The 24814-nt window shown below is 42.4% G+C and overlaps 1 protein-coding gene across 1 annotated transcript; it reads right to left on the minus strand.

The window, feature by feature from the left end:
* Window positions 1-40: 40 nt before the first annotated feature.
* Window positions 41-19088, minus strand: LOC138981380 (phenazine biosynthesis-like domain-containing protein 1). Its single transcript, XM_070354277.1, has 9 exons — window positions 18810-19088; window positions 17608-17704; window positions 9770-9868; window positions 7030-7139; window positions 6682-6711; window positions 6073-6161; window positions 3524-3711; window positions 1625-1687; window positions 41-456 (listed from the first exon to the last, which is right to left on the minus strand). The coding sequence occupies exons 1-9, from the start codon at window positions 18918-18920 to the stop codon at window positions 347-349; spliced, it is 897 nt and encodes a 298-aa protein (XP_070210378.1). The 5' UTR covers window positions 18921-19088; the 3' UTR covers window positions 41-346.
* Window positions 19089-24814: the final 5726 nt, after the last annotated feature.

Consider the following 24814-nt stretch of genomic DNA (forward strand, 5'->3'; position numbering starts at 1 on the left):
ACCAGACATCTTGACTCTATCCCCCCCCCCCCCCCCCCCCCCTCACTGTGAGAGGAACAGTCTACAAGTGAAGTGTTGCGTCCAGTACTATGGTTGCCTGACCAGACATCTTGACTCTATCCCCCCCCCCCCCCCTCATTGTGAGAGGAACAGTCTACAAGTGAAGTGTTGCGTCCAGTACTATGGTTGCCTGACCAGACATCTTGACTCTATCCCCCCCCCCCCCCCCCCCTCACTGTGAGAGGAACAGTCTACAAGTGAAGTGTTGCGTCCAGTACTATGGTTGCCTGTCCAGACATCTTGACTCTATCCCCCCCCCCCCCCCCCTCACTGTGAGAGGAACAGTCTACAAGTGAAGTGTTGCGTCCAGTACTATGGTTGCCTGACCAGACATCTTGACTCTATCCCCCTCCAGCCTCAGTCTGACCTCCCCTCCACGCGACGAACACTGTCGTGCTGCAACAATACAATACATCACATTATTCTTTCAAAACACATCACGTTATTCACATTTAATAACACATCACATTATTCATCTTTCATAACACATTACGTTATTCATATTCCATCCAATACTCATTTTTATAGCACATCCCATTAGTCATCTTCAATCTACTTCACATTTCATAACACAGGGGTCGACACTAACTTATTTGGCCTGGGGCCACACTGGCCCCAGAGATGGAAATTGCTGCCCAGGGCGGAAAACAAAAATCTGGGGCCCACTCTTATTAAAAAAAATTAATAATAAAAAACACAAGAAAAGTGAAAAAGAGTGTACAGTACTGTATCCCATGATCGGCATCAACGTATCTAGTTGTTCTTTTACTTCATATTGATGAAAAAGGTATAGAACATTACCTTCAGAATCCCCACTTTTTCCAAGTGGTTCTCCGCCATAAGATCTACACGGGCGGCAATGCATTGTCTGTTTTTCTTTCCACCATTTGACATTGAAATTACGACAGCGCTTCGCGCTTTTGGCTGCATCGGTCTCCTTTTTTCGTTTCTCTCCACCCTGTTCTTCATCTTCATTTCCATGTCTTTTTACACCAGGGATGTGTCGCCACATTTTGCGTTTGGCATTTGAAGGCGATACTTATCTCTCACGCTAAAGAGCACAATCTGGGAGTTATTTCCCTTGCGGCATTGTCCTTCGACGATTTCAATGTTTTTTTTTTCTTGACTGTGGCATTAATCGTAACGCAAATTTCAGTGACGACTTTGACTGGCGATTTTTCGTGATTGGCTCTGGCATTAGAATTTTCGGTTTGTCATTGTTGGAATCAGTTTATCCTGGGGCGGAGTGGGCCCCAGGCTTCCGGCAATGTTTGGGGCGGAACACAAAACTCTGGGGCGTTCCGCCCCCCGCCCCCGCTAGTGTCGAACCCTGTAACACATCACATTTTTCATCTTCCATCTGATACACATTATGCACACATTGTGTACTTTTATAACACATCACATTATTCATCTTCCAACTAACTAATACAAACAATGCACACATTGGGTACTTTCATTACACATCACAGTGAAATTAAATCTTATTCTGCCATCACCCATATCAGACAGACAAAAAGACGGACGGACAGACAGACAGACAAGACAGGGGACGGGTACTGACTGTAAAACTCGGTCTGTTCCAGTTGTTGACTCCAGTATTGAGCCAGGATGGTCTGGGCAGATCCTGTGGACATTACACAAAATGAATTACAAGAAATTGCGAGAAACTTACTTACACTTGTTCCTAGCAGAGCAACAATAAAAATAAAATACATTTTAAAACAACAACAACGACGACAACAACATACTGGTTTCTTGTCGGCAGCCAAGATGTCTGTACCAGGCAAGGTGTGCACGAGAAAAGACCTTGGTCATTCTGCCATAAGTGCTCTGTGATGGCTGATTACACCTAAACACGCACACACCTGGGTAGCGCGACTCTGTTGCTGTTACCTTTCCATTGGTAGGAAGCGACCCGAATTTCCCAGAGATGGGACAATAAAGTAATGAAAAAATAAAAGTGCACATGCAGTGGATAAGATTTGGTTCTAGGCATGTCCCTCCAACCTATTTGGCTGTTTCGGACCGCACTGGGCACGAGCTATAGCCTGACGAACCATAGCCTGACGAACCATAGCCTGACGAACCATAGCCTGACGAACCATAGCCTGACGAACCATAGCCTGACGAACCATTGCCTGACGAACCATAGCCTGACGAACCATAGCCTGACGAACCATAGCCTGACGAACCATAGCCTGACGAACTATAGCCTGACGAACCATAGCCTGACGAACCATAACCTGACGAACCATAGCCTGACGAACCATAGCCTGATGAACCATAACCTGTAGAACCATAGCCTGATGAACCATAGCCTGACGAACCATAGCCTGACGAACTATAGCCTGACGAACCATAGCCTGACGAACCATAACCTGACGAATCATAGCCTGACGAACCATAACCTGACGAACCATAACCTGACGAACCGCGTGCATAGCCTGACGAACCATAGCCTGACGAACCATAAACTGACGAACCATAACCTGACGAACCATAGCCTGACGAACCATAACCTGACGAACCATAGCCTGACGAACCATAACCTGACGAACCATAGCCTGACGAACCATAACCTGGCGAACCATAGCCTGACGAACCATAACCTGCTACCGTATCATGATCTTAGTATATTTGTTGTGTGTACGAGCCATAGCCTGACGAACCATAGCCTGCTACCGTATCAAGATCTTAGTACATTTGTTGTGGGTACGAGCCATAGCCTGACGAACCATAGCCTGCTACCGTATCAAGATCTTAGTACATTTGTTGTGGGTACGAGCCATAGCCTGACGAACCGTAGCCTGCTATCGTATCAAAATCGTAGTACATTTGTTGTGGGTACGAGCCATAGCCTGACGAACCATAGCCTGCTACCGTATCAAGATCGTAGTACATTTGTTGTAAATATGGGCAGGAGTTGAGGTGTGAAGGACAAGAAGAAACGGCTTACCTGTGACGGGATGAAGGACAAGAAGAAACGACTTACCTGTGACGGGATGAAGGACAAGAAGAAACGCCTTACCTGTGACGGGATGAAGGACAAGAAGAAACGGCTTACCTGTGACGGGATGAAGGACAAGAAGAAACGCCTTACCTGTGACGGGATGAAGGACAAGAAGAAATGGCTAACCTGTGACGGGATGAAGGACAAGAAGAAACGCCTTACCTGTGACGGGATGAAGGACAAGAAGAAACGCCTTACCTGTGACGGGATGAAGGACAAGAAGAAACGGCTTACCTGTGACGGGATGAAGGACAAGAAGAAACGGCTTACCTGTGACGGGATGAAGGACAAGAAGAAACGCCTTACCTGTGACGGGATGAAGGACAAGAAGAAACGCATTACCTGTGACGGGATGAAGGACAAGAAGAAACGCCTTACCTGTGACGGGATGAAGGACAAGAAGAAACGCCTTACCTGTGACGGGATGAAGGACAAGAAGAAACGCATTACCTGTGACGGGATCCTCCGGAATGTTGATCCAGGGAGCGAAGCACCTGGACACAAAGGTGTAGGGGGTCCCCGCCTGGTCCACGTAGCCCTGCTGACCGCTACCCCGCGTCGTGACCACCACCACCAGCACCCCGCGCACTGACCGCTCCAGTCGCGCGATGTCCGGCCGCCACGACTCAAACTGTTGCCTGAAACACGCAGTGGACATTGACCATTTGTGTTACCTACTCTCTCGCCACCTGTCAACTCACTCACTGATTCACTCACACTCTCACTGGTTCACACTCACTTGTTCGAGCAATCGATCAATTGGTCAATCATGACTATAATTATCAGACTGGAACCCGGACAAAAAAAGACACACAGACACGAAGAGATTTCTGTGTAGGTAAGGTGTGAAGAACTGGAGAGAGCAGCAACAGTGCATGGAAACAAACTAATCACCCAACACAGATCCTGATGAAAACAAACTAATAAACGGGCGGGGATGTAGCTCAGTCGGTAGCGCGCTGGATTTGTATCCAGTTGGCCGCTGTCAGCGTGAGTTCGTCCCCACGTTCGGCGAGAGATTTATTTCTCAGAGTCAACTTTGTGTGCAGACTCTCCTCGGTGTCCGAACACCCCCGTGTGTACACGCAAGCACAAGACCATGCAGTGCGCACGAAAAAGATCTTGTAATCCATGTCAGAGATCGGTGGGTTATAGAAACACGAAAATACCCAGCATGCTTCCTCCAAAAGCGGCGTATGGCTGCCTAAATGGCAGGGTAAAAACGGTCATACACGTAAAAGCCGTGGGAGTTTCAGCCCATGAACGAACAAACAAACAAACTAATTACCCAACACAGATCCTGATGGAAACAAACTAATCACCCAACACAGATCATGACGGAAACAAACTAATCACCCAACACAGATCATGACGGAAACAAACTAATCACCCAACACAGATCCTGATGGAAACAAACTAATCACCCAACACAGATCACCCAACACAGGTCACCCAACACAGATCACCCAACACAGATCACCCAACACAGATCACCCAACACAGATCACCCAACACAGATCACCCAACACAGGTCACCCAACACAGGTCACCCAACACAGATCACCCAACACAGCCCCCAACACAGATCACCCAACACAGATCACCCAACACAGATCACCCAACACAGATCACCCAACACAGATCACCCAACACAGGTCACCCAACACAGGTCACCCAACACAGATCACCCAACACAGATCACCCAACACAGATCACCCAACACAGGTCACCCAACACAGATCACCCAACACAGATCACCCAACACAGATCACCCAACACAGGTCACCCAACACAGATCACCCAACACAGGTCACCCAACACAGATCACCCAACACAGATCACCCAACACAGATCACCCAACACAGGTCACCCAACACAGGTCACCCAACACAGGTCCTGATGGTACCAGGGGGTCTGGTCAGGAAACTAAACATCACTACCATCAGACCTATAAACAACACAATAAACATCACTATCATCAGACCTATCAACAACACAATAAACATCACTATCATCAGACCTATCAACAACACAATAAACATCACTATCATCAGACCTATCAAAAACACAATAAACATCACTATCATCAGACCTATCAACAACACAATAAACATTACTATCATCAGACCTATCAACAACACAAGTCGAAGCTTGATAACAAAAACAAGCATTGCATTCCAACACTCTCTCCAACTAAACACCATGCAGTTAACCTCATCTGTTCCTCAACTGTTCACCATACAGGTACCCTCACCTGTTCACCACACAGGTAACCTCACCTGTTCACCACGCAGGTACCCTCATCCGTTCACCACACAGGTACCCTCACTTGTTCACCATACATGTAAACTCACCTGTTCACCATGCAGGTAATTAATGGACGAATTCCGGAAATAACTCTGGTGTGTTTGTAAGGGTCGTGAAAGGGTGAGTGAGTACCTTTGCTTTTTCGGGACAAATTATTGACAGGTGGTTAAGCCCGTCCTTAATTGAGCACGAAGTCGACTTGGCGAAGCTTCGCGAAGTTTTTTTTCCGAAAACCCGCAGCTACGGCAAAGTACTTTGTACCCTATACTTCGCTTCGCAAGTTTTGACATGCGAAGATTCGCCGTAGCTCTGAGACGAAGTTGGGTTTTTTTTGTCAGAAGAGTGCCTTTTGATTTCAGATGGACGTAGAAATCACACTCGAAAGAGCAGAGTGCATTCCCTTGGACTTCGCGAAGCTATGCTGAAAGTAGTTCAATTAAGGGACGAATTCTCGTTACGGAAGCTTCGCGAAGTGAGCTACAACAAGTCGACTTCGTCCAATTAAGAACAGGCTTACAAATATTTGCGACACGCCCCACACTAGTGATTGGCTTGTAATGTCACGTGGGAAAAAGACATGTGTATAGGAACCACGTGTCGAATTTTGTCCCCGAAAAAGCAAGGGTACTCAATCTTTCACAACCAAAATAAACTTAACTGAGTTATTTCAGAACATAATCTATTTGCCTCACCTGTTCCACCCGTCCTTGAGACGCACCATCAGGTAGCTGAGAGCAGAACACAGTCGGACCTCCTCCACCCCGGGTTCATCGCCCAGTGCCTGTGTGACCACACACACGTCATGTACACGATTCAACACTCGCTGTGCATTGCTACTGCCACAGATATTCCACTGCTACTTTCTTACTGCCGCGTCTGACGAGTCGCTCGTGCACATAATTATGTTCTCTTTTCATTTCAAGTCTTAATCTGATAGGTCATGCATAGATCCTGGTTCAAATACCCGGCGAATAAGACTGCCATAGATTCTTAACATAACTCACTAGAAAAGGAAAGGCGGAAAAAGAAACAAAAACGAAAGTACATAATACTAATTCGAGATGTTGGTGATAACCTAGACAAGCCCCCTACCCACACCCACCCCTCAGCCACCAATATAGCCACGACGTTCTTCACGTGTGTTTCGTTTATAACCAATGTAGTGACAACGAACAGACTTGGAAGAGCAACAAGAAAAAAAAACAGTATTTAAAAAAAAAAAGTTACCCCCCCCCCCCCCTTCAACCGTATTACAACTGGGAAAAGAACAGAAAAAAATCAAAGTTCAAACGAAATCTTACCGCTATCAGCTCAGTGTAGTCTGCTTGTTTCTGAAACAAATACGACGGAAGCTGATACTGTTCCATTCAATTTGAATGAGAAAAATGCTTTATTCACCTTATATTTCTGTTGGTTGCATGTACACACCCCTATCCAACACACACACACACACGCACACGCACACATACTCACGCCCGCACGCACGCACACACACACGCACACGCACACACACACACACACACTCACTCTCACGCACACTCACACAAACACAGGCTCACACACACACTGACAGGCTCACACAGGCTCACACACACACACACACACAACGGCACACACATACACCCCCCCACCCCCCCACACACATTTACCTTTTGTTGGGTTAGACCGACAGGGAAATCCATGGTCAGGTATTCCCCGTCACGTGACACGGTGAGATCCCCGCTCAGTGTACAAAACGTCACGGTCTGGTGAGGATTACCTGACAATGACCACAATGCATCGTCAGCTATTGTCTGTCACAGTGAATAAATACAATTTAAATGATCATATGCAATAAATCTAAAACTACATGGAGCAGCCTCTTTAAATTTCATATAACGATGACAAAGACCGTCATTTGTATTCGTTCCAATACTAAGAGCAAACAGAACCAGAGAATGGACGGTGTAACGGTTTCCCGTTAACATTTTATAAACGCTCGTAACGCCCAAGCACCAAAATTAATGTGTAAATATGTAATACATGCTTTTGTTTTGTTTTGTGTTTTTACAAAAGATGCATGGCATAAATGGTATTGCCAATTTATTTCGGCTGTATATTATCGTTGTCCGCCTAATGTATACATTATTTACACCCCCGGTATAGGGGTGTGTATAGGTTTCACTCGATGTGTTTGTTTGTTTGTTTGTGTTCGCATATAGATCTCAAGAATGAACGGACCGATCGTCACCAAACTTGGTGAACAGGTTCTATACATTCCTGAGACGGTCCTTACAAAATTGGGACCAGTCAAACACACGGTTAGGGAGTTATTGGTGGATTAAAATTATACAAGGACTTATAGAGGGACATCTTCATGGTCAAAGGGAAATAACCATTCTCACTCAGTCACTGCCACCAACTGAGGTTATTTCCCTTTGACGGGGGTGTTTTTCCTACCTCGTAGGAATTTCTTGTTGGCCTATCTGTCTGATTTCTTACCTGATTTTTTTAAACCTATTTTTGGTTTTATGGTTGTATGGTTGGAAGTGTATTTTGCTAATTTATTTTGGTTGTATAGTATTGTTGTATTTGTCCGCTCAATTTGTATACATATATTAACTGTCTGATTTGTTACCTTTTTTTGTTAAAGTTATATCTTTGTTTCAAAGCCCTCTGGGCCCAAAACAATAAAATATTTGACTTGACTTGACTCGACATGTATGCAGCTTTGCATACGTAACAAGGGATTGTGCCACTATACATGTGTGCCAAGTTTCAGAAACATTCTTCCACAGACTCAACAGATATAGCCTTTTAAGGGAAATAGAAAACAAGTCACGTAAGGCGAAATTACTACATTTAGTCAAGCTGTGGAACTCACAGAATGAAACTGAACGCACTGCATTTTTTCACAATGACCGGAGACTAGTCCGCCGCTCGTACAAAAGGCAGTGAAATTGACGAGCCTGTTTAGCGCGGTAGTGGTTGCGCTGTGCTGCATAGCACGCTTAAATTTTCTGTACCTCTCTTCGCTTTAACTTTCTGAGCGTGTTTTTAATCCAAACATACCACATCTATATGTTTTTGGAATCAGGAACCAACAAGGAATAAAATAAAACTGTTTTTAAATCGATTTCGAAAATTTAATTTTAATCATAATTTTTATATTTTTAATTTTCAGAGCTTGTTTTTAATCCGATATTAACATATTTATATGTTTTTGGAATTCAGAAAATGATGAAAAATACGATGAACGTAATTTTGGATCGTTTTATAAAAATATAATTTTAATTACAATTTTCAGATTTTTAATGACCAGAGTCATCAATTAATTTTTAAGCCTCCAAACTGAAATGCAATACCAAAGTCCGGCCTTTGTCGAAGATTGCTTGGCCAAAATTTCAATCAATTTGATCCGACAAATGAGGGTGTGACAGTGCTGTCTTAACTTTTACAAAAAGCCGGATATGACGTCATCAAAGACGTTTAACCAAAAAATGAAAAAAACATCTGGGGATATCATACCCAGGAACTCTCATGTAAAATTTCATAAAGATCGGTCCAGTAGTTTACTCTGAATCGCTCTACACACACACACACACACACACACACACACACACACACACACACACACACACAGACAGACAGACAGACACACACACAGACACCACGACCCTCGTCTCGATTACCCCTCTATGTTAAAACATTTTGTCAAAACTTGACTAAATGTAATGAAATCACACTCCACTGCGCTGTTCTATTTTTAGACGATGACGTACGCAAAATTCAATCAATGTGGCAGAGTGGTTTTTGGAATAATATGACGTCATGTCTTCATTCTTCTGTCTTTTCTATTCGAGTCTTTATCTTTTTTTGTTACCTCTTTGCTTTACAGCACAGCCTTTTTCCAAACTAAAACAAAGCTACTGAGCAAGTTGTTCATTATAGATCTGTAACAGCTACTGAGCAAGTTGTTCATTATAGATCTGTAAAAGCTACTGAGCACATTGTTCATTATAGATCTGTACCAGCTACTGAGCAAGTTGTTCATTATAGATCTGTAACAGCTACTGCGCAAGTTGTTCGTTATAGATCTGTAACAGCTACTGCGCAAGTTGTTCATTATAGATCTGTAACAGCTACTGAGCAAGTTGTTCATTATAGATCTGTAACAGCTACTGAGCAAGTTGTTCATTATAGATCTGTACAGGTTTTATGCGTCCTATCGGAGGACGGGAAACAAACATTTACAAAGTTTCCTTTTAAAAGAATTGCGCGAAAGACACCAGGGACTGTAACTGTTAGAGATGATGATGATGATGATGATGATGATGACGAGGATGATGATGATGATGATGATGATGATGATGACGAGGATGATAATGATGATGGTGTGGTGTAGCTCACCCAGTTTGTAGAAGAGCACAGCCGCCGAGGCCAACGTAGCGTGACCACACAGATTGAGTTCCTTGGCCACCGTGAACCACCGCAACCCTAGACGTCTGGCTGCACACACACACACACACACACACACACACACACACACACACACATACATACATACACACACAGTCACACACACACACACACACACACAATCACGTACGTACGTACGTACGCATACACACACACACACACACCCACACTCGTGAATACTGGGTCATATACGAGATAGCAAGATGGAGACAGGCAGACGTACTGGGTACAAAGAGGTTACACGCCGAATCTCACTTTGTATATGTTCTGCGCGAACTTAGAATCCGGTTTCATTCTAGAATGGACCGGGTCCAGGTTGGAATTCTAACCCTGCGCAAGTACAGGGGTGCCATTCTAGAATGAAACCCTTGTTGCTGGTCCATTCTAGAATCGGCCGTGCGCAAGGTTGGAATTTGGGTCCAAGTTGGAATAGTCATTTCAGTTAGACTATCAATCAATCAATCAATGAGTCTTATATCGCGCATATTCCGTGGGTACAGTTCTAGGCGCTCTGCAGTGATGCCGTGTGAGATGAAATTGTATACGGCCAGTAGATTGCAGCCATTTCGGCGCATATTTACCTTTCACGGCCAAAGCCACAAATGTGGATTTTCTGTTTGTTTTTGTTTTTTGTGTGTTTGGTTGGGTTTTTTTTCTCGGGTTTTTTACACTTTACTCAAAGACATCGTGAATTGGGATTGTGATGTTCTGAAAGTGATTACGATTTTGAGAGACACTCAGCACTGATCGCTACGAACGGAAATTTCCGGACTGACAGTGTTTTGCCGATCTCGCTTGTAACTTTTAATCTTATTCATATACATGAAGTTGGTCTTCTGAATTGTGAAGATAAAGTCTTTAGCTTTGTATCGATATATAATATGACTATATAGTTTGAGCGAGGGAAAGGCTTTTTTTTAAAAAAATTTTTTTAACTAGCTTTAACGTTCTATCAGGCATGCGCCTCTTAAGAACGGTGCTGCTTTGACCACAAGACTCGCAGCCATAGCAAACCCCTCGTTATGAGCGCCGACCACAACGAAAGCAATTGGCTGCGGTGGGCCCCACGAAAATCGGCAAAGGCGAGGCTAGTTTCTGTAGAAAATCGTCTCTGTTTTCTCCAAAATGACATAATTATCATCCCATAACTGGCGTTTGTATTTCGACATAAGTTCTTGTGGCATCTAATCATCGATTTTATTCTTTCATTTGATTCATTTGTGAACGCTGAGCTTCGAGTATTTATGCTTTTCAGGGAAAATTTTTGAAAATTCTGACTTTCCACAGTTATTACGGAAAATCAAGCTTGTCAATCAAGATGCTGTGAATTGGAATGTCATTACTAATCATTAGTTGACCTCTGGCTCAAGTGGTGTCATCTTGCTACACGGTTGAATTGCAATTCGTCAATCTCTGCCGTCACTGGGCACTGAGAACGTCAGGAGCCTGTATTTTTTTCAAGGGCAATTAGAGGTTATTTGAAAGTATGACATGGTATAATGTTGTGATTTTGGAGAGAAAAATTAATTGACTGTCATTGCAATGAGGCTTGGTCAGAAATAAAGGGTATTCACTGATTTTAAGCTACAATTCAGTTGCTTGGAAATGACAGACCTCCAATCCATTTGTAAATCAAGTGAACTCTCTTGAATGATTGGTACTTCCTCTACAAATAAATGTGCACCAGGATATAATTCTTGGAACTTTGTTCTTTTGTGTAGTAGTAATGCAGGGTTGTAGGAGTTTGAAACGTGGGCATATCACAGTTTGGAAGGTAGGGATTCTGATAGATTAAATAAAAACTGTCAAACTTTTAGGCATGGAATTCCCCTTTGAGAGTATTTGTTGTGGTAGTACTACTACTATGAATTGCTTTCAATGTTTTCCCATAATATTATAAAACCAGACAAAAGTTGTTGTTGATTTCTGTTTTTGTTAATGTCAACTTTTTTTTAAACCTGTGACAACAGCTCTATAACTCACTCTGTCCTTCTGTTGGTCTGTCTGTCGGTTAGTCGGTCTGACCGTCTGTCTGTCTGTCTGTCAAAAAAATTGTCAAAAAACCGGACATTTCCGAAAGGGAGACAGCGCTGACATTGCAAGCGGCCGCAACCGGCTCTCATCACAAAAACAACTGCCCTGCAAACATTACCGCCCTGGTAGTCCCCCTTGCTATGGTCTGCCTTTGTTTATTGCGTACTCAGGAGTGTCAACTTTCTTGACATGACATGACATCGCAAGATCGCCAAAGGATTTTTTCAGGGGTAGACAAATCAGCCCCATTTTATCAAAGGGAAGGTGCAGGTGGAGATAATTCAAGGGAAGACAACTCTGTCTTACCTACAAACATTACGGCCCCCTTTATTCACTCTCGCGATGCTTCACGCATGGTTTCATTCTAGAATGGCACCCCTGTAATTGCGCAGGGTTAGAATTCCAACCTGGACCCGGTCCATTCTAGAATGAAACCGGATTCTAAGTTCGCGCAGAACATATACACCGATTAACAGTTCTGCGGCCAATTTAGATTCGCACATGCGCACATCTTTTTTCTACGAGCACTTTTGCTTCTTCTTCCTCATCCGGTTTCCTGTTTTGGAGAAAATGCGCATCCGCAGATCGTTTTTTGGAGAGTTTTTTCTTCTTCTTCCTGTTCCGGTTGATTTGAGAAAGCGTAGATTCAGTCGGCAGAAAGTGCAAATTTGTATTCTTCCAGCCCTGAAGTTGCTTTTGAGTGTTCGAAGAATGAGTGTAAAGGTTCTAAGGATTACATCGGGCACACAAACACGCAATTTTCCTCCCCCCCCCCCCCCCCCTTAGATTTGAACGCGGGCGCAGATCGTTTTTTCGCGAGTATAATTTTTCTTCCGCTTTCACGGTGTGGGAGACGTTCCATGCGTAAAAAGCTCTGAGGCGGTAGTGATCCAGCTCTGAGGGGCCACTTTTTCGTAGTCGGCTTAGACCGATCACAACTGTAGGTGTCTAAGGCAGAGTTCCACTATACGTTTTGGTTTGCAACGTTCACAAATGCATTGGGTATTACCAAATGTAGGCACATAAATGCTACAATAAATATATATCGCAATAATTGATTATTTATGTCAAAAAGTGGAGATTTGTGTGCATTTTCGGGGTTATGCTCGATACAGACTAGCACAGACCATCCACACCCTAATGGGGTGCTGGGCCAATGTAAAAGCAATGTTTTGGCGTCAAAACATTTTTCAGATTGCTTCTAGATTTCTCTCAAAATTAATTAACTCGTTTAATCGATGTGCCAGCTCTGAGCAAGAGCGAAATGGGCGGAGCTAAGTTTGTTCCAGCTCTGACGCAATTCGCAAAACAGACAATATAAGGCCCTAATAGAAATTTGTACTCCTGATGATAGAATAGCATATATTTAACACTTCCTATCAGTGGATGGCATCAAAGTGGTGAAATCTGCATGTTATGCGGCAAAAACGAAATGTTCCAGCTCTGAGGTGTTTGATCGGCAAAATGTTCTAGTTCTGAGCAAATGTTGAAATGTTCCGGCTCTGAGCAATTTTGATCGAATGCTCTGTAACTGAACATTATGACAGATGTAAACGAAACATCAACATAGAACATTTAATATCTTGCGTAATGAGGTATTCCTTGACTTTTAAGGTACTGCATTAGTGTTTTAGACTTAGATTAATTTCCAATAACTCTTTGTAGTATGTTGCATCCTCTTAATTTGAAATATTTCGTTCAGTACCAAATGTAAACATCTGCATGCAAAATGCATGCATAAGAAAATCCTGTTCAAGGTGGAGATAAATGAAGCTGTTAGGTACTGCAGACACAGTTATTGGTTCGTGTCTATTTGTTTCTTGACCAGTACTCTTGGTTTTGGTACCGTTTAGAATGCTGCTTGCTGTATTGAAATTGATCAAACACAACATTCACACAGACATTCCAAACATTTATATTTATTGAGCGAGCCAGTCTGAAGAGTACTCGGGTCCAGCGCGAGCGTTTTTTATATTAAGTTGCATGTGTTCAAGTCTGTTGTTAGTTTAACAAGAGGCGAAGCCTTCAAGGCTCACGTAAGAAATCGACAAACAGTAACACAAACTCAATCACTCCGTCACACATACACACACACACAGTAAGCATAGGTGATACGGTGCAAGAGTGCCGCGAGAGGGGTCATGCCAATACGTCCCAGTACCATTGTGTCCCAGTACCATTGCGTCCCAAAAAAATGCCGTCTCATTGCGTCCCATTAGGCAATCCCATTGGGTCCCAATACCATTGGGTCCCAGTGCCATTGCGTCCCGTACCATTGCGTCCCAACAAAATTGCGTGTCGATAGGTCCCAAGAAAATTGCATCTCGATACGTCCCATAAAGGAATCCCATTACGTCCCCGTACCATTACGTCCCAACACAATTGGGCAGTGTGTGTGTGTGTGTGTGTGTGTGTGTGTGTGTGTGTGTGTGTGTGTGTGTGTGTTTGTGTGTGTGTGTGTGGCATGGATATTGTACCGCTGACAGGTCAGCGAAAGGATGAAAATGAACAGTGGATTTTATAAGTACGGAGTATCTTACCTTATATTATCCGAGTAATTTCAAGCTTCAAGATTGCATAAATTTACGTAGCAATAATGTTGAAGCCTGTATATGCACTTATTCCCCCCTCTGCTTCTTTACCTCTGTAAACTTGTAGGGGTAGTTATTTTTCGATAATGACCCAGCAACCAAACAAATAACGACCCAGCAACAGCCTGAATCCTCGATAGTGCAATGGGTTGAGAAGTTATCTGTTTCGGTACTACTTTTTGCGACTGAAAAGTTCCGAACGCTCTAACGTACGAAGTATACATCTCTGGAGCAAACAATACAAACATACCGCATTTAAATTAACAACTACAGGCCTGAACACATGAATCTTCATATAAAATCCATGAGTTCGGTTGTTTTCTGAATCTAGATTTGCCGTGCTCAAACGTTCATCACAAGCAATTTCCCGCAAGGCAAGTAACTCATACTTTGTCTAGCGACAAGAGTAGTTCCCCTTCTTTTCACTAAGTTTCTTCGACAACAGACTGCAATCCGACGGTCAGTTTTCAACAATATTTCATTTAATAAACAGATCACACGCAACCAAATGCACACATCTCATCAATTTAAACAACATAAAGCGGTTTCATACATTATTTTCCCCAGAAAACTGAACTTCATACAGTTTTTAACGTTGGAACACGGGTGCAAAAGTTCGTCTGCTAGTCCCATTTGACGAAAGAATTATCCTGAGCTATATCAAAACATATACAGAACACACAATATCTGCCTTTGCCGCCACAGCAGAATAACAGCATGATTATCTGTGTACTTGATTTTAGTCCAAAATAGGAAAACTGACAAGAAGTGTTAACACAATGGAATGATTTGCACGGAACTATACAACCGCGCATTAATCGATCCCCTGCGCAGGTTGACTGGTTGAGTGAATAGGATTCGATCAAACTTTCGCAAAAAACCTCCTCTTTTCTTTGAATAACTGAAGAAAGGAGGAATAAAGAGGTTACACACCTCGTCTCAGTGATTATTAAAAATAATGGTCTCAGTTCGCGGTCATGAAAAAGCTCGCTGAAGCTCGCATTTTTCATGATCCGCCAACTTCGACCATTATTTTTAATAATCACTGAGACTCGGCATGTAACCTCTACTTACTTGACACATTTATGTTTTTCTCTTTTCTATTGTGTTTTGTAAAAAATAAAAAATAAATGTTGTTGTTGTTGTTGTTGTTGGTTGTTGTTGTTGATGTTGATGATGATGACGACGACGAGATGATGATAATGATGATGATTGTGGAGATGATGATAATGATGATGATCGTGGAGAAGAAAAGAAGAACAGCTAGTTGAAGGCCTTTATAATGTTCCTTTTTTTTTTTAGGCGTGTGTTACTTACAGTACCTGTTTATGTAAAGTAACATAACAGTTTCTCGCCCAATAATATTTAATTCAAGTGTCTTCGATTTATGAATCCAAAAGGAATTTTGATCGCAGGAGGGTTGCAGAGTAATATGTTAAATGTTAAACATGTACATACGAACCAGGATTTTACCAGAATATGCAGTTGTTGATTTTTAAAGATACGGTTGTGTTTGTTCAGTCATTAAACAGGAAGAAAAATGAAATGATTTGTTATTGAAACATCGTCCCATGTAGAACTAGTCTATGTCACTGATTGTGCATGTATGTATATTCTTGCGCGCGCGCGTGTGTGTGTTTGTGTGTGTGTGTATGTATGTGTGTGTGTGTGTGTGTGTGTGTGTGTGTGTGTGTGTGTGTGTGTGTGTGTGTTATGTACGTATGTATGTAGGTGTCTGTGTCTACATTTGTGCGTGTAAGGGTTTCGCTATCTGTGTGTCTCGGTGTCTATGTGCTGAAGGTTCGATGACTGAACAGTCAGTCTAGCTTTTCTCAGAAACGGGTTTAAACATCGTCTACTCAGTAAATAAGCATACAGTCATGTCATGCTCGGTTGAGGGCCCCAAAGGGGGGGTATCATCACGATCACGGGAAGGGAAATTTTAGCTTTCACGATCACAGTTACCTTGATTTTTAGAGGATCATAGAGTGATACAGCTGTGAAAAATGTACGTTGAAAATAAAATGCTTTGCAATAATGCCCATCACGATCACGAAAACAAATGACGATCACAATCACGAGACTTGATTTTTTTGTCATCACGGATCACGGGCAAAGTCCCATCACGATCACAGAAATGGAAATTTCGGCAATCACGGTCACAGAAAGGTCAAAAATCGCCAATCACGATCACGATTTTAAACCCTTTGGGGCCCTCTCGGTTAGATACAGTGGAATACAAAGCGGTGTACTGTACTGTTTCGGTATTTTTTGTGTGTGTCGAGCACCGCTAAAGCATATATTAATTTTACACTTCGGTTTAGGTTAGCGTGCTTCAGTTCATTTTAAAAGAAAGAACATGGTTACCTCAGAAAACCTGTAAGGAAAGCAAGGAGCGCCTCAAAACAAACAAACTGACATGCAATATCGATATCCTTTACAGTTTCTGATTATATCGTGAAGGATTTTTTTTTTCTCCCATGAACAAACATTTATTTATTTATTAATTTATTTTTTATTTTTTTCCACTTCACCTCATCTCGACTAACCGGTACACATCTTTTTATTTTATTTTTATTTGTAAAATACTGCTATGTACCGACATAGTTTTTATTACAAATCGTGTTGAACGCGTTTTGTAATAAAAATTGTGTAATCCGAACACGATTTGTAATACATTTATTACAAAACGCACTTTTATTACAAAACGTGTCGCTACACTGCTACAGTAACATCTCAGAAATTAAATTCACTAGTATTGGGACCTAATGGTACGGGGACGCAATGGCACGTAATTGTATTGGGACGTAATGGTACTGGGACGCAATGGTATTGGGACCCAATGGTATTGGGACACAATGGTACTGGGACGCAATGGTACTGGGACGTAATGGTATGTTCCCCCGCGAGACACTAGATCTAGATATGTCTGTACTAGAGAGAGAGAGAGAGAGAGAGAGAGAGAGAGAGAGAGAGAGAGAGAGAGAGAGAGAGAGAGAGGGAGGGAGAGAGAGAGAGACTGAGAGACAAAATAGACAAAAACAGAGAGGGAGAGAAACAGACAAGGTGACGTTGACGGAGAGGGAGGGTGGTGTTGAAGGGTGAATAGTCAATACGTTGAACACATGTGCTAATATGAAGTACCGGTTTTGTGGTCGTCTTTCGCATTGAGGGGTCTAACGAAACCAGCTGTTCTGTTCATCTCTACAGCAATGTTCTGCAGGGTGACGTCATCAACATCCTGAACGAAAAAAAACACAATCGCACAATACGCAGTTTTATTCATTCCTGCACAGTGACAATGTTTTGCTTTGGGCATCAGGGCCAGAAAACTTCGATTTGAACAATAGAAAAATGCATTTTAAAATGTTAACACAAACACACACGCACACACACACACACACACACACACACACACACACACACACACACACACACACACACACACACACACACACACACACACACACTCGCAGTATTTATATCTGTTACATAAATAATATAAAAAGCGCCTTCCGGAAATTCATTGAAGAGCGTTCTTTGTGGGAATTAGATAAGGGAAAGATACGAACCTTGTGTTAGTACACATTCAAGTTGACATAGCAGTAAATGACTTATCTTATCACCTATAAAAACCGCAGTGGGGGAATTGTACTGGCGGCAGTGGCCCGATTTAGCTCCGTGTCAGACTGATTGATCCTCACCAGCGACATCTCAGACTTTTCACTCTTCTGTCTGTATGTGACGGGGCTATATGTGGAGAGTGTCGTACTTACTGTGTCAAAGTCCAACTTGTCACACTTCTGTCTCTATGTGACGTCACGGGGCTATATGTCAGATGAGAGTGGCGTACTTACTGTGTCAAAGTCCACCTTGTCACACTTCTGTCTGTATGTGACGTCACGGGGCTATATGTCAGATGAGAGTGGCGTACTTACTGTGTCAAAGTCCAACTTGTCACATTTCTGTCTGTATGTGACGTCACGGGCGATATGTCAGATGAGAGTGGCGTACTTACTGTGTCAAAGTCCAACTTGTCACATTTCTGTCTGTATGTGACGTCACGGGGCTATATGTCAGTTGAGAGTGGCGTACTCACTGTGTCAAAGTCCAACTTGTCACACTTCTGTCTGTATGTGACGTCACGGGGCTATATATTGTCAGTTGAGATTGTCGTACTTACTGTGTCAAAGTCCAACTTGTCACACTTCTGTCTGTATGTGACGTCACGGGGCTATATGTCAGTTGAGAGTGGCGTACTTACTGTGTCAAAATCCAACTTGTCACACTTCTGTGTCTGTATGTGACGTCACGGGGTTAATGTCAGTTGAGAGTGGCGTACTTACTGTGTCAAAATCCAACAGGCAGACGGCAGCAGGGTTTCCGGCGAAAGCCTGGGCGGCAAAAGCATCCACTGTGAACAACCGTAGCTGTTTCTTGTCGCTTCCCGTCGCCATGTTTGATGTCTGTGTCAGGGTAGCTTAGAGTGCAGTGCTTTCAGTCGCTCTACCCAAGCGGTTCAAATGTAACTCAGTGACGAAATGACTCGACTCAAATCAGTGTGTGAACTGACCCACTGAACTCAGTCTGACCTGAGGCCAGACAGTATCGCTGACAGGGCCCAAGTCGTACACTTTACCTACATTTATATGCTAGGACACGTTTGAAGCGATATCACGGGTTTCGTGTGTTGCACGAGAAAACCCTAGTTTGACATGAGTGGTGTGTACGAGTATGAGAAATGTAGCTGGTCTTGGTTTAATAACATCACAACGTTGTAGAGGCTCGACCGAGCAAGGTGTCTAACGTGTGTCAGGTTTGTCGAAACACTCTTTCAAGAGACAGGTCTCTTAAGGTAAATGATTTATTATGTTGTATATTCTTGAAGCTTGAATACATAGCTGGAATGTAAATGTTAGTGTATACAATGCGCGCTAAATTCTAGTGTGAAGATTTAAGAGAATTCTTGTTGTGATTGTATTATGGGTTTTTTTGTTGGAAAATTCTTGAACATAAATGTTGTTACGCATTTATGTTATGTTATTATAGCATCACTGTCTTTAACATAACATAAATGCGTGTGTGAACGGTGTGGACGAGAATTTGATTGGTATTGATGTTTTTTTTAGGTGAAGAATGGTGTTATAAAGTTTGTGAGGAAATAAGTCTGTATCCTCCCAAATTCTGTGTTTGAAGTGTTTAGTGTGAAGAGTCAGTGTAATTAGATAGGGCAGAACACGTATACATAAAAGTAACTCCTTTATTTGCACTACAATCCCCTTCATGACACTCTCAGAGATCTTGGGTTGCACCGTTGATAGGAGTCCGTCAAAATCAGGTGTATTTATGACTAGTCGGGGGCATTTTGTTTGAAAAGAAAGAGCGAAGAATCCTGTACCGAATGCTGCACAGCGAAGTCGGCCTGAAACCCGACCTACATTGCATGCAAGCCCTGCACCCACATAGATTAAGTCTATTAATAGATTAAGACCCTGCACTGCGTCATTACACGCTTGACTTGGTCTCCAAGGTATCTGGTTAAGAAAAACCTCAGATATGAGACAATGGGGACAAAATCCCTCAACTTTCTAACAAGCGGGTTGCACTGTGTCACGATCTAGTGACATGGATTAAGAAAGTGTCACTCGGGGGTGCCTTCTCTTGGTCAATTACGATAGAAAGCGCCTGTGCGTGAGTCTGGGCTACGGCAGAGTTTTGCTGACAGCGCAGGACAAACACGGATATTGTGTCGCTCGGATTTCACGGGGTGATTTCTGCTGTCGAGGCAGAATTGTCGATAGCTGAACTTGATATGTGACAAGGTTAGTCACGTGTTTTCGTCAAGGTTGTCTGTCTGAGACATGATAACTGGACACTTGACAATCAGCGGCAAGAGGAGAAGGGTCGGTGTCTGCGTCCTTGAGTATGATGGTTTTCATCACGACTAGATATTTCACTTCTATCTACGTGCCGTTCTGCTAGCACAGTTAGGGCTCTAATGGAACTTCAACGAGATACCACCTTTTCGCTGTTACATGTTTGCTGAGGACGAGTCGTCAATTTCTCTTCGCCGTGCGGGGATGGTTCTTCACCGCATAAAGTATTCGGCAAGAGGTTGGATGGTGTGTCACTGTTGACGACTGAACAGAGGCCATTCCAGGGAGGAAGCGGTTTTGCTTCCATGAGAGTGCTACATTCATAGGCTTTTTGAGGTAATAAATCATTATTTAACGCTGTTGACGAGTCTGTGTTTGTGGAATGAAATACTCTCTGTTGTTCTTTCCAGGTTAGCGCATAATTTGCTCTTTGTGACGCTAAAATACTAATCTGTATATGGTTTTTGCAGATATGGAGAGAAGGACGGAAAATGGCTGATTTGTTGTTGTAAAAAGTCCGTTTGTGCAGGCCCACGTGCTCGATGAGATATGTAAAGATGACATGTTTAAAGGTGGAGGTTGAGGGGTAGCTGGCATGTTTAGTGCACCGGTGCTTTCTGTTGCAGCCTTTCTATCTTCTGTTTGGCTGCCTATCTGCGGGACACTGTTAGCTGCAGACGCTGTAACCGGGATCATCTGATGTAACCAGCTAACCGGCTAACCAGCAAACCGGCTAACCAGCTAACCAGCGACTGGGTGCGGCACCTGATGTCTCCACTTTTCCCTGCTTCGTAACAACGCCAGCCGGCACTACATTCTACGGAGCAGTTGTGGAGACTATGAACAAATTACAGGCCGTCCACCCAGTGGCAAAACAAAGCTAAGTGCACCATGTCTTTGCACCCCGTTGACCACCGTTGTCATCTTTTCTATTTGTGATTATATTCGAGTAGTGACAACGTGGGGTGTGTGACACCTGCATTAACTAGCACTTTTGGGCAGATCAGCTATATCTTCCTAACTTTACACGGGATCAGCGTGTTACTATAATTTTCTATATTCTAACTGGCATTTTGTCAGTGACCATTGGTTTTACGTTTTGAACGTAAAAGAACATTTTGGGAGTGAAGTCTCGAGGGAGGTGGCGAGTTGTTACATAAACAGGCGTCTGAAACTTATACTTTTGTTGTTTCTATTAAATTGTATGACTGCGAGAGTGGATCGTGGTGTGGTTAGTTAGAAGTAACTAACCGGTTCATAATCACCTTAAGTGATATAGTGAAACGTGACACACTGGGTACAACTAGCTATCAGGTCTGATATGTCGTGTTTGTCTCCGTCTTTCTGTTGGCAGGTCACTGGTCTAAGACTCTGATGTGTTCTGTTGGTCTGTGTCTTTCTGTTGACAGGTCACTGATCTAAGACTTTGATGTGTTCTGTTTGTCTCTCTTTCTGTTGACAGGTCACTGGTCTAAGACTTTGATGTGTTCTGTTTGTCTCTCTTTCTGTTGACAGGTCACTGGTCTAAGAGTTTGATGTGTTCTGTTTGTGTCTTCTGTTGACAGGTCACTGGTCTAAGACTTTGATGTGTTCTGTTTGTCTGTGTCTTCTGTTGAAAGGTCACTGGTCTAAGACTTTGATGTGTTCTGTTTGTCTGTGTCTTCTGTTGAAAGGTCACTGGTCTAAGACTTTGATGTGTTCTGTTGGTCTGTGTCTTTCTGTTGACAGGTCACTGATCTAAGACTTTGATGTGTTCTGTTGGTCTGTGTCTTCTGTTGACAGGTCACTGATCTAAGACTTTGATGTGTTCTGTTGGTCTGTGTCTTCTGTTGACAGGTCACTGATCTAAGACTTTGATGTGTTCTGTTGGTCTGTGTCTTCTGTTGACAGGTCACTGGTCTAAGACTTTGATGTGTTCTGTTTGTCTGTGTCTTTCTGTTGACAGGTCACAGGTCTAAGACTTTGATGTGTTCTGTTTGTCTGTGTCTTTCTGTTGACAGGTCACCGATCTAAGACTTTGATGTGTTCTGTTTGTCTGTGTCTTTCTGTTGACAGGTCACTGATCTAAGACTTTGATGTGTTCTGTTTGTCTGTGTCTTTCTGTTGACAGGTCACTGATCTAAGACTTTGATGTGTTCTGTTGGCCTGTGTCTTCTGTTGACAGGTCACTGATCTAAGACTTTGATGTGTTCTGTTTGTCTGTGTCTTTCTCTTGACAGGTCACCGATCTAAGACTTTGATGTGTTCTGTTTGTCTGTGTCTTTCTGTTGACAGGTCACCGATCTAAGACTTTGATGTGTTCTGTTTGTCTGTGTCTTTCTGTTGACAGGTCACCGATCTAAGACTTTGATGTGTTCTGTTTGTCTCTCTTTCTGTTGACAGGTCACTGGTCTAAGACTTTGATGTGTTCTGTTGGTCTGTGTCTTTCTGTTGACAGGTCACTGGTCTAAGACTTTGATGTGTTCTGTTTGTCTGTGTCTTCTGTTGACAGGTCACTAGTCTAAGTCTTTGATGTGTTCTGTTGGTCTGTGTCTTCTGTTGACAGGTCACTGGTCTAAGACTTTGATGTGTTCTGTTTGTCTGTGTCTTTCTGTTGACAGGTCACTGATCTAAGTCTTTGATGTGTTCTGTTGGTCTGTCTTCTGTTGACAGGTCACTGGTCTAAGACTTTGATGTGTTCTGTTTGTCTGTGTCTTCTGTTGACAGGTCACTAGTCTAAGTCTTTGATGTGTTCTGTTGGTCTGTGTCTTTCTGTTGACAGGTCACTGGTCTAAGACTATTGTGTTCTGTTTGTCTGTGTCTTTCTGTTGACAGGTCACTGATCTAAGACTTTGATGTGTTCTGTTTGTCTGTGTCTTTCTCTTGACAGGTCACCGATCTAAGACTTTGATGTGTTCTGTTGGTCTGTGTCTTCTGTTGACAGGTCACTGGTCTAAGACTTTGATGTGTTCTGTTTGTCTGTGTCTTTCTGTTGACAGGTCACTGATCTAAGACTTTGATGTGTTCTGTTTGTCTGTCTTCTGTTGAAAGGTCACTGGTTTAAGACTTTGATGTGTTCTGTTGGTCTGTGTCTTTCTGTTGACAGGTCACTGATCTAAGACTCTGGGATGGAAAAAGAGATAAAATTAAAAGAACTACGGTCACCCAATCCTATGAAGATGGAGGATTAAAGATGGTTGACGTGAAAAGTTTTCTGTCATCTCTAAAAATTGTTTGGTTAAAAAGAGTTGTTGGTCTTACTGGATTAATATCAAGATTATTGGCTAAAGCATGTCCATCTGTTATAACAATTAATACGAAAGGAGAGGAATTTGCAAATGTTTTGATGCAGAGAATAGAAAACCCGTTTTGGACCGATGTTTTTAAACATTATAAGAAACTACACGGAAAATGTGACCCTACAACCTTTAACGATTTTGTATCAGAATGTTTACATTATAATGTTAATATTCGCAGAGATAAAAAGACAGTGTACATTCAAAACTGGATCGACAATGGAATTGCTCAGATTGGTCATATTTTGGGACAAAATGGATACTTATCCTATAATGCATTTAAAATTAAATATCCAAATGTGCGAGGAGATTTTGTATTGTACCAAGGTGTAATCCAGGCTGTTAAAAAATATCAGAGAAAAATCGGCTTAGAATTTGATAAACATTTTATTATGACAGAGCCCAATGTGTGGAAATGTATTTGTAAAGGTAAGACACAACTTATTTACAAAAAGCTGAATGAACATGTTACGGTCCCAAAATGTATCCAAAAATGGTCTGAATCCTTAGACTGTTTGTTAGATAAGAAGGCTATTTTTCAACATGTTTTTAAAACAACAAAAGACACTTGTCTGAGATGGTTCCAGTACCGACTATTGTACAGAATTTTGCCCACAGAACGGTTTCTATTTTTGCGAAAAATTGTGGATACGTCATTGTGTACATTTTGTGGTAGAAATGAAGAAACCCTTTTACATATGTTTTGGGAGTGTGATAAAGTGCAGACTTTTTGGATAGAATTTGTAAATTGGCTAAAAGCGAACTGCACCCATTGTGACAATTTAAAACTGTCTAAAGAACTGGTTCTTCTTGGAGTTGCGAACAATGTTGTCACCGATAAAGCTTTTGATGTGTTAGTAATCTGTGCCAAACACCATGTATATATTTCCAAAATGAACAAAAAGACCCCTCATTTTCAGACGTTTAGTAGAAATTTGAAGCAAAGATTTATTTGTGAAAAGTATAACGCAGTTGTAAATAATACAGTAGATAAATTTTACAAGGATTGGCGCCTGTATATGCATGTTTTGATGTAACCCTTTTATATATATATTTTTTTATTTTTTTTATTTTATTTTGTTTTTTTCAAAACCTTCTGATACTGCGACCACCAAGCTCTGAACATCCCCCCCCCCCCCCACCCATCCTCCCACCCCATGTATGTTGTAATTGTTCAAATGTTTTTCGGTTATATGGATC

Source organism: Littorina saxatilis, linkage group LG12, assembly GCF_037325665.1.
Source record: "Littorina saxatilis isolate snail1 linkage group LG12, US_GU_Lsax_2.0, whole genome shotgun sequence".
Classification (NCBI taxonomy): domain Eukaryota; kingdom Metazoa; phylum Mollusca; class Gastropoda; order Littorinimorpha; family Littorinidae; genus Littorina; species Littorina saxatilis.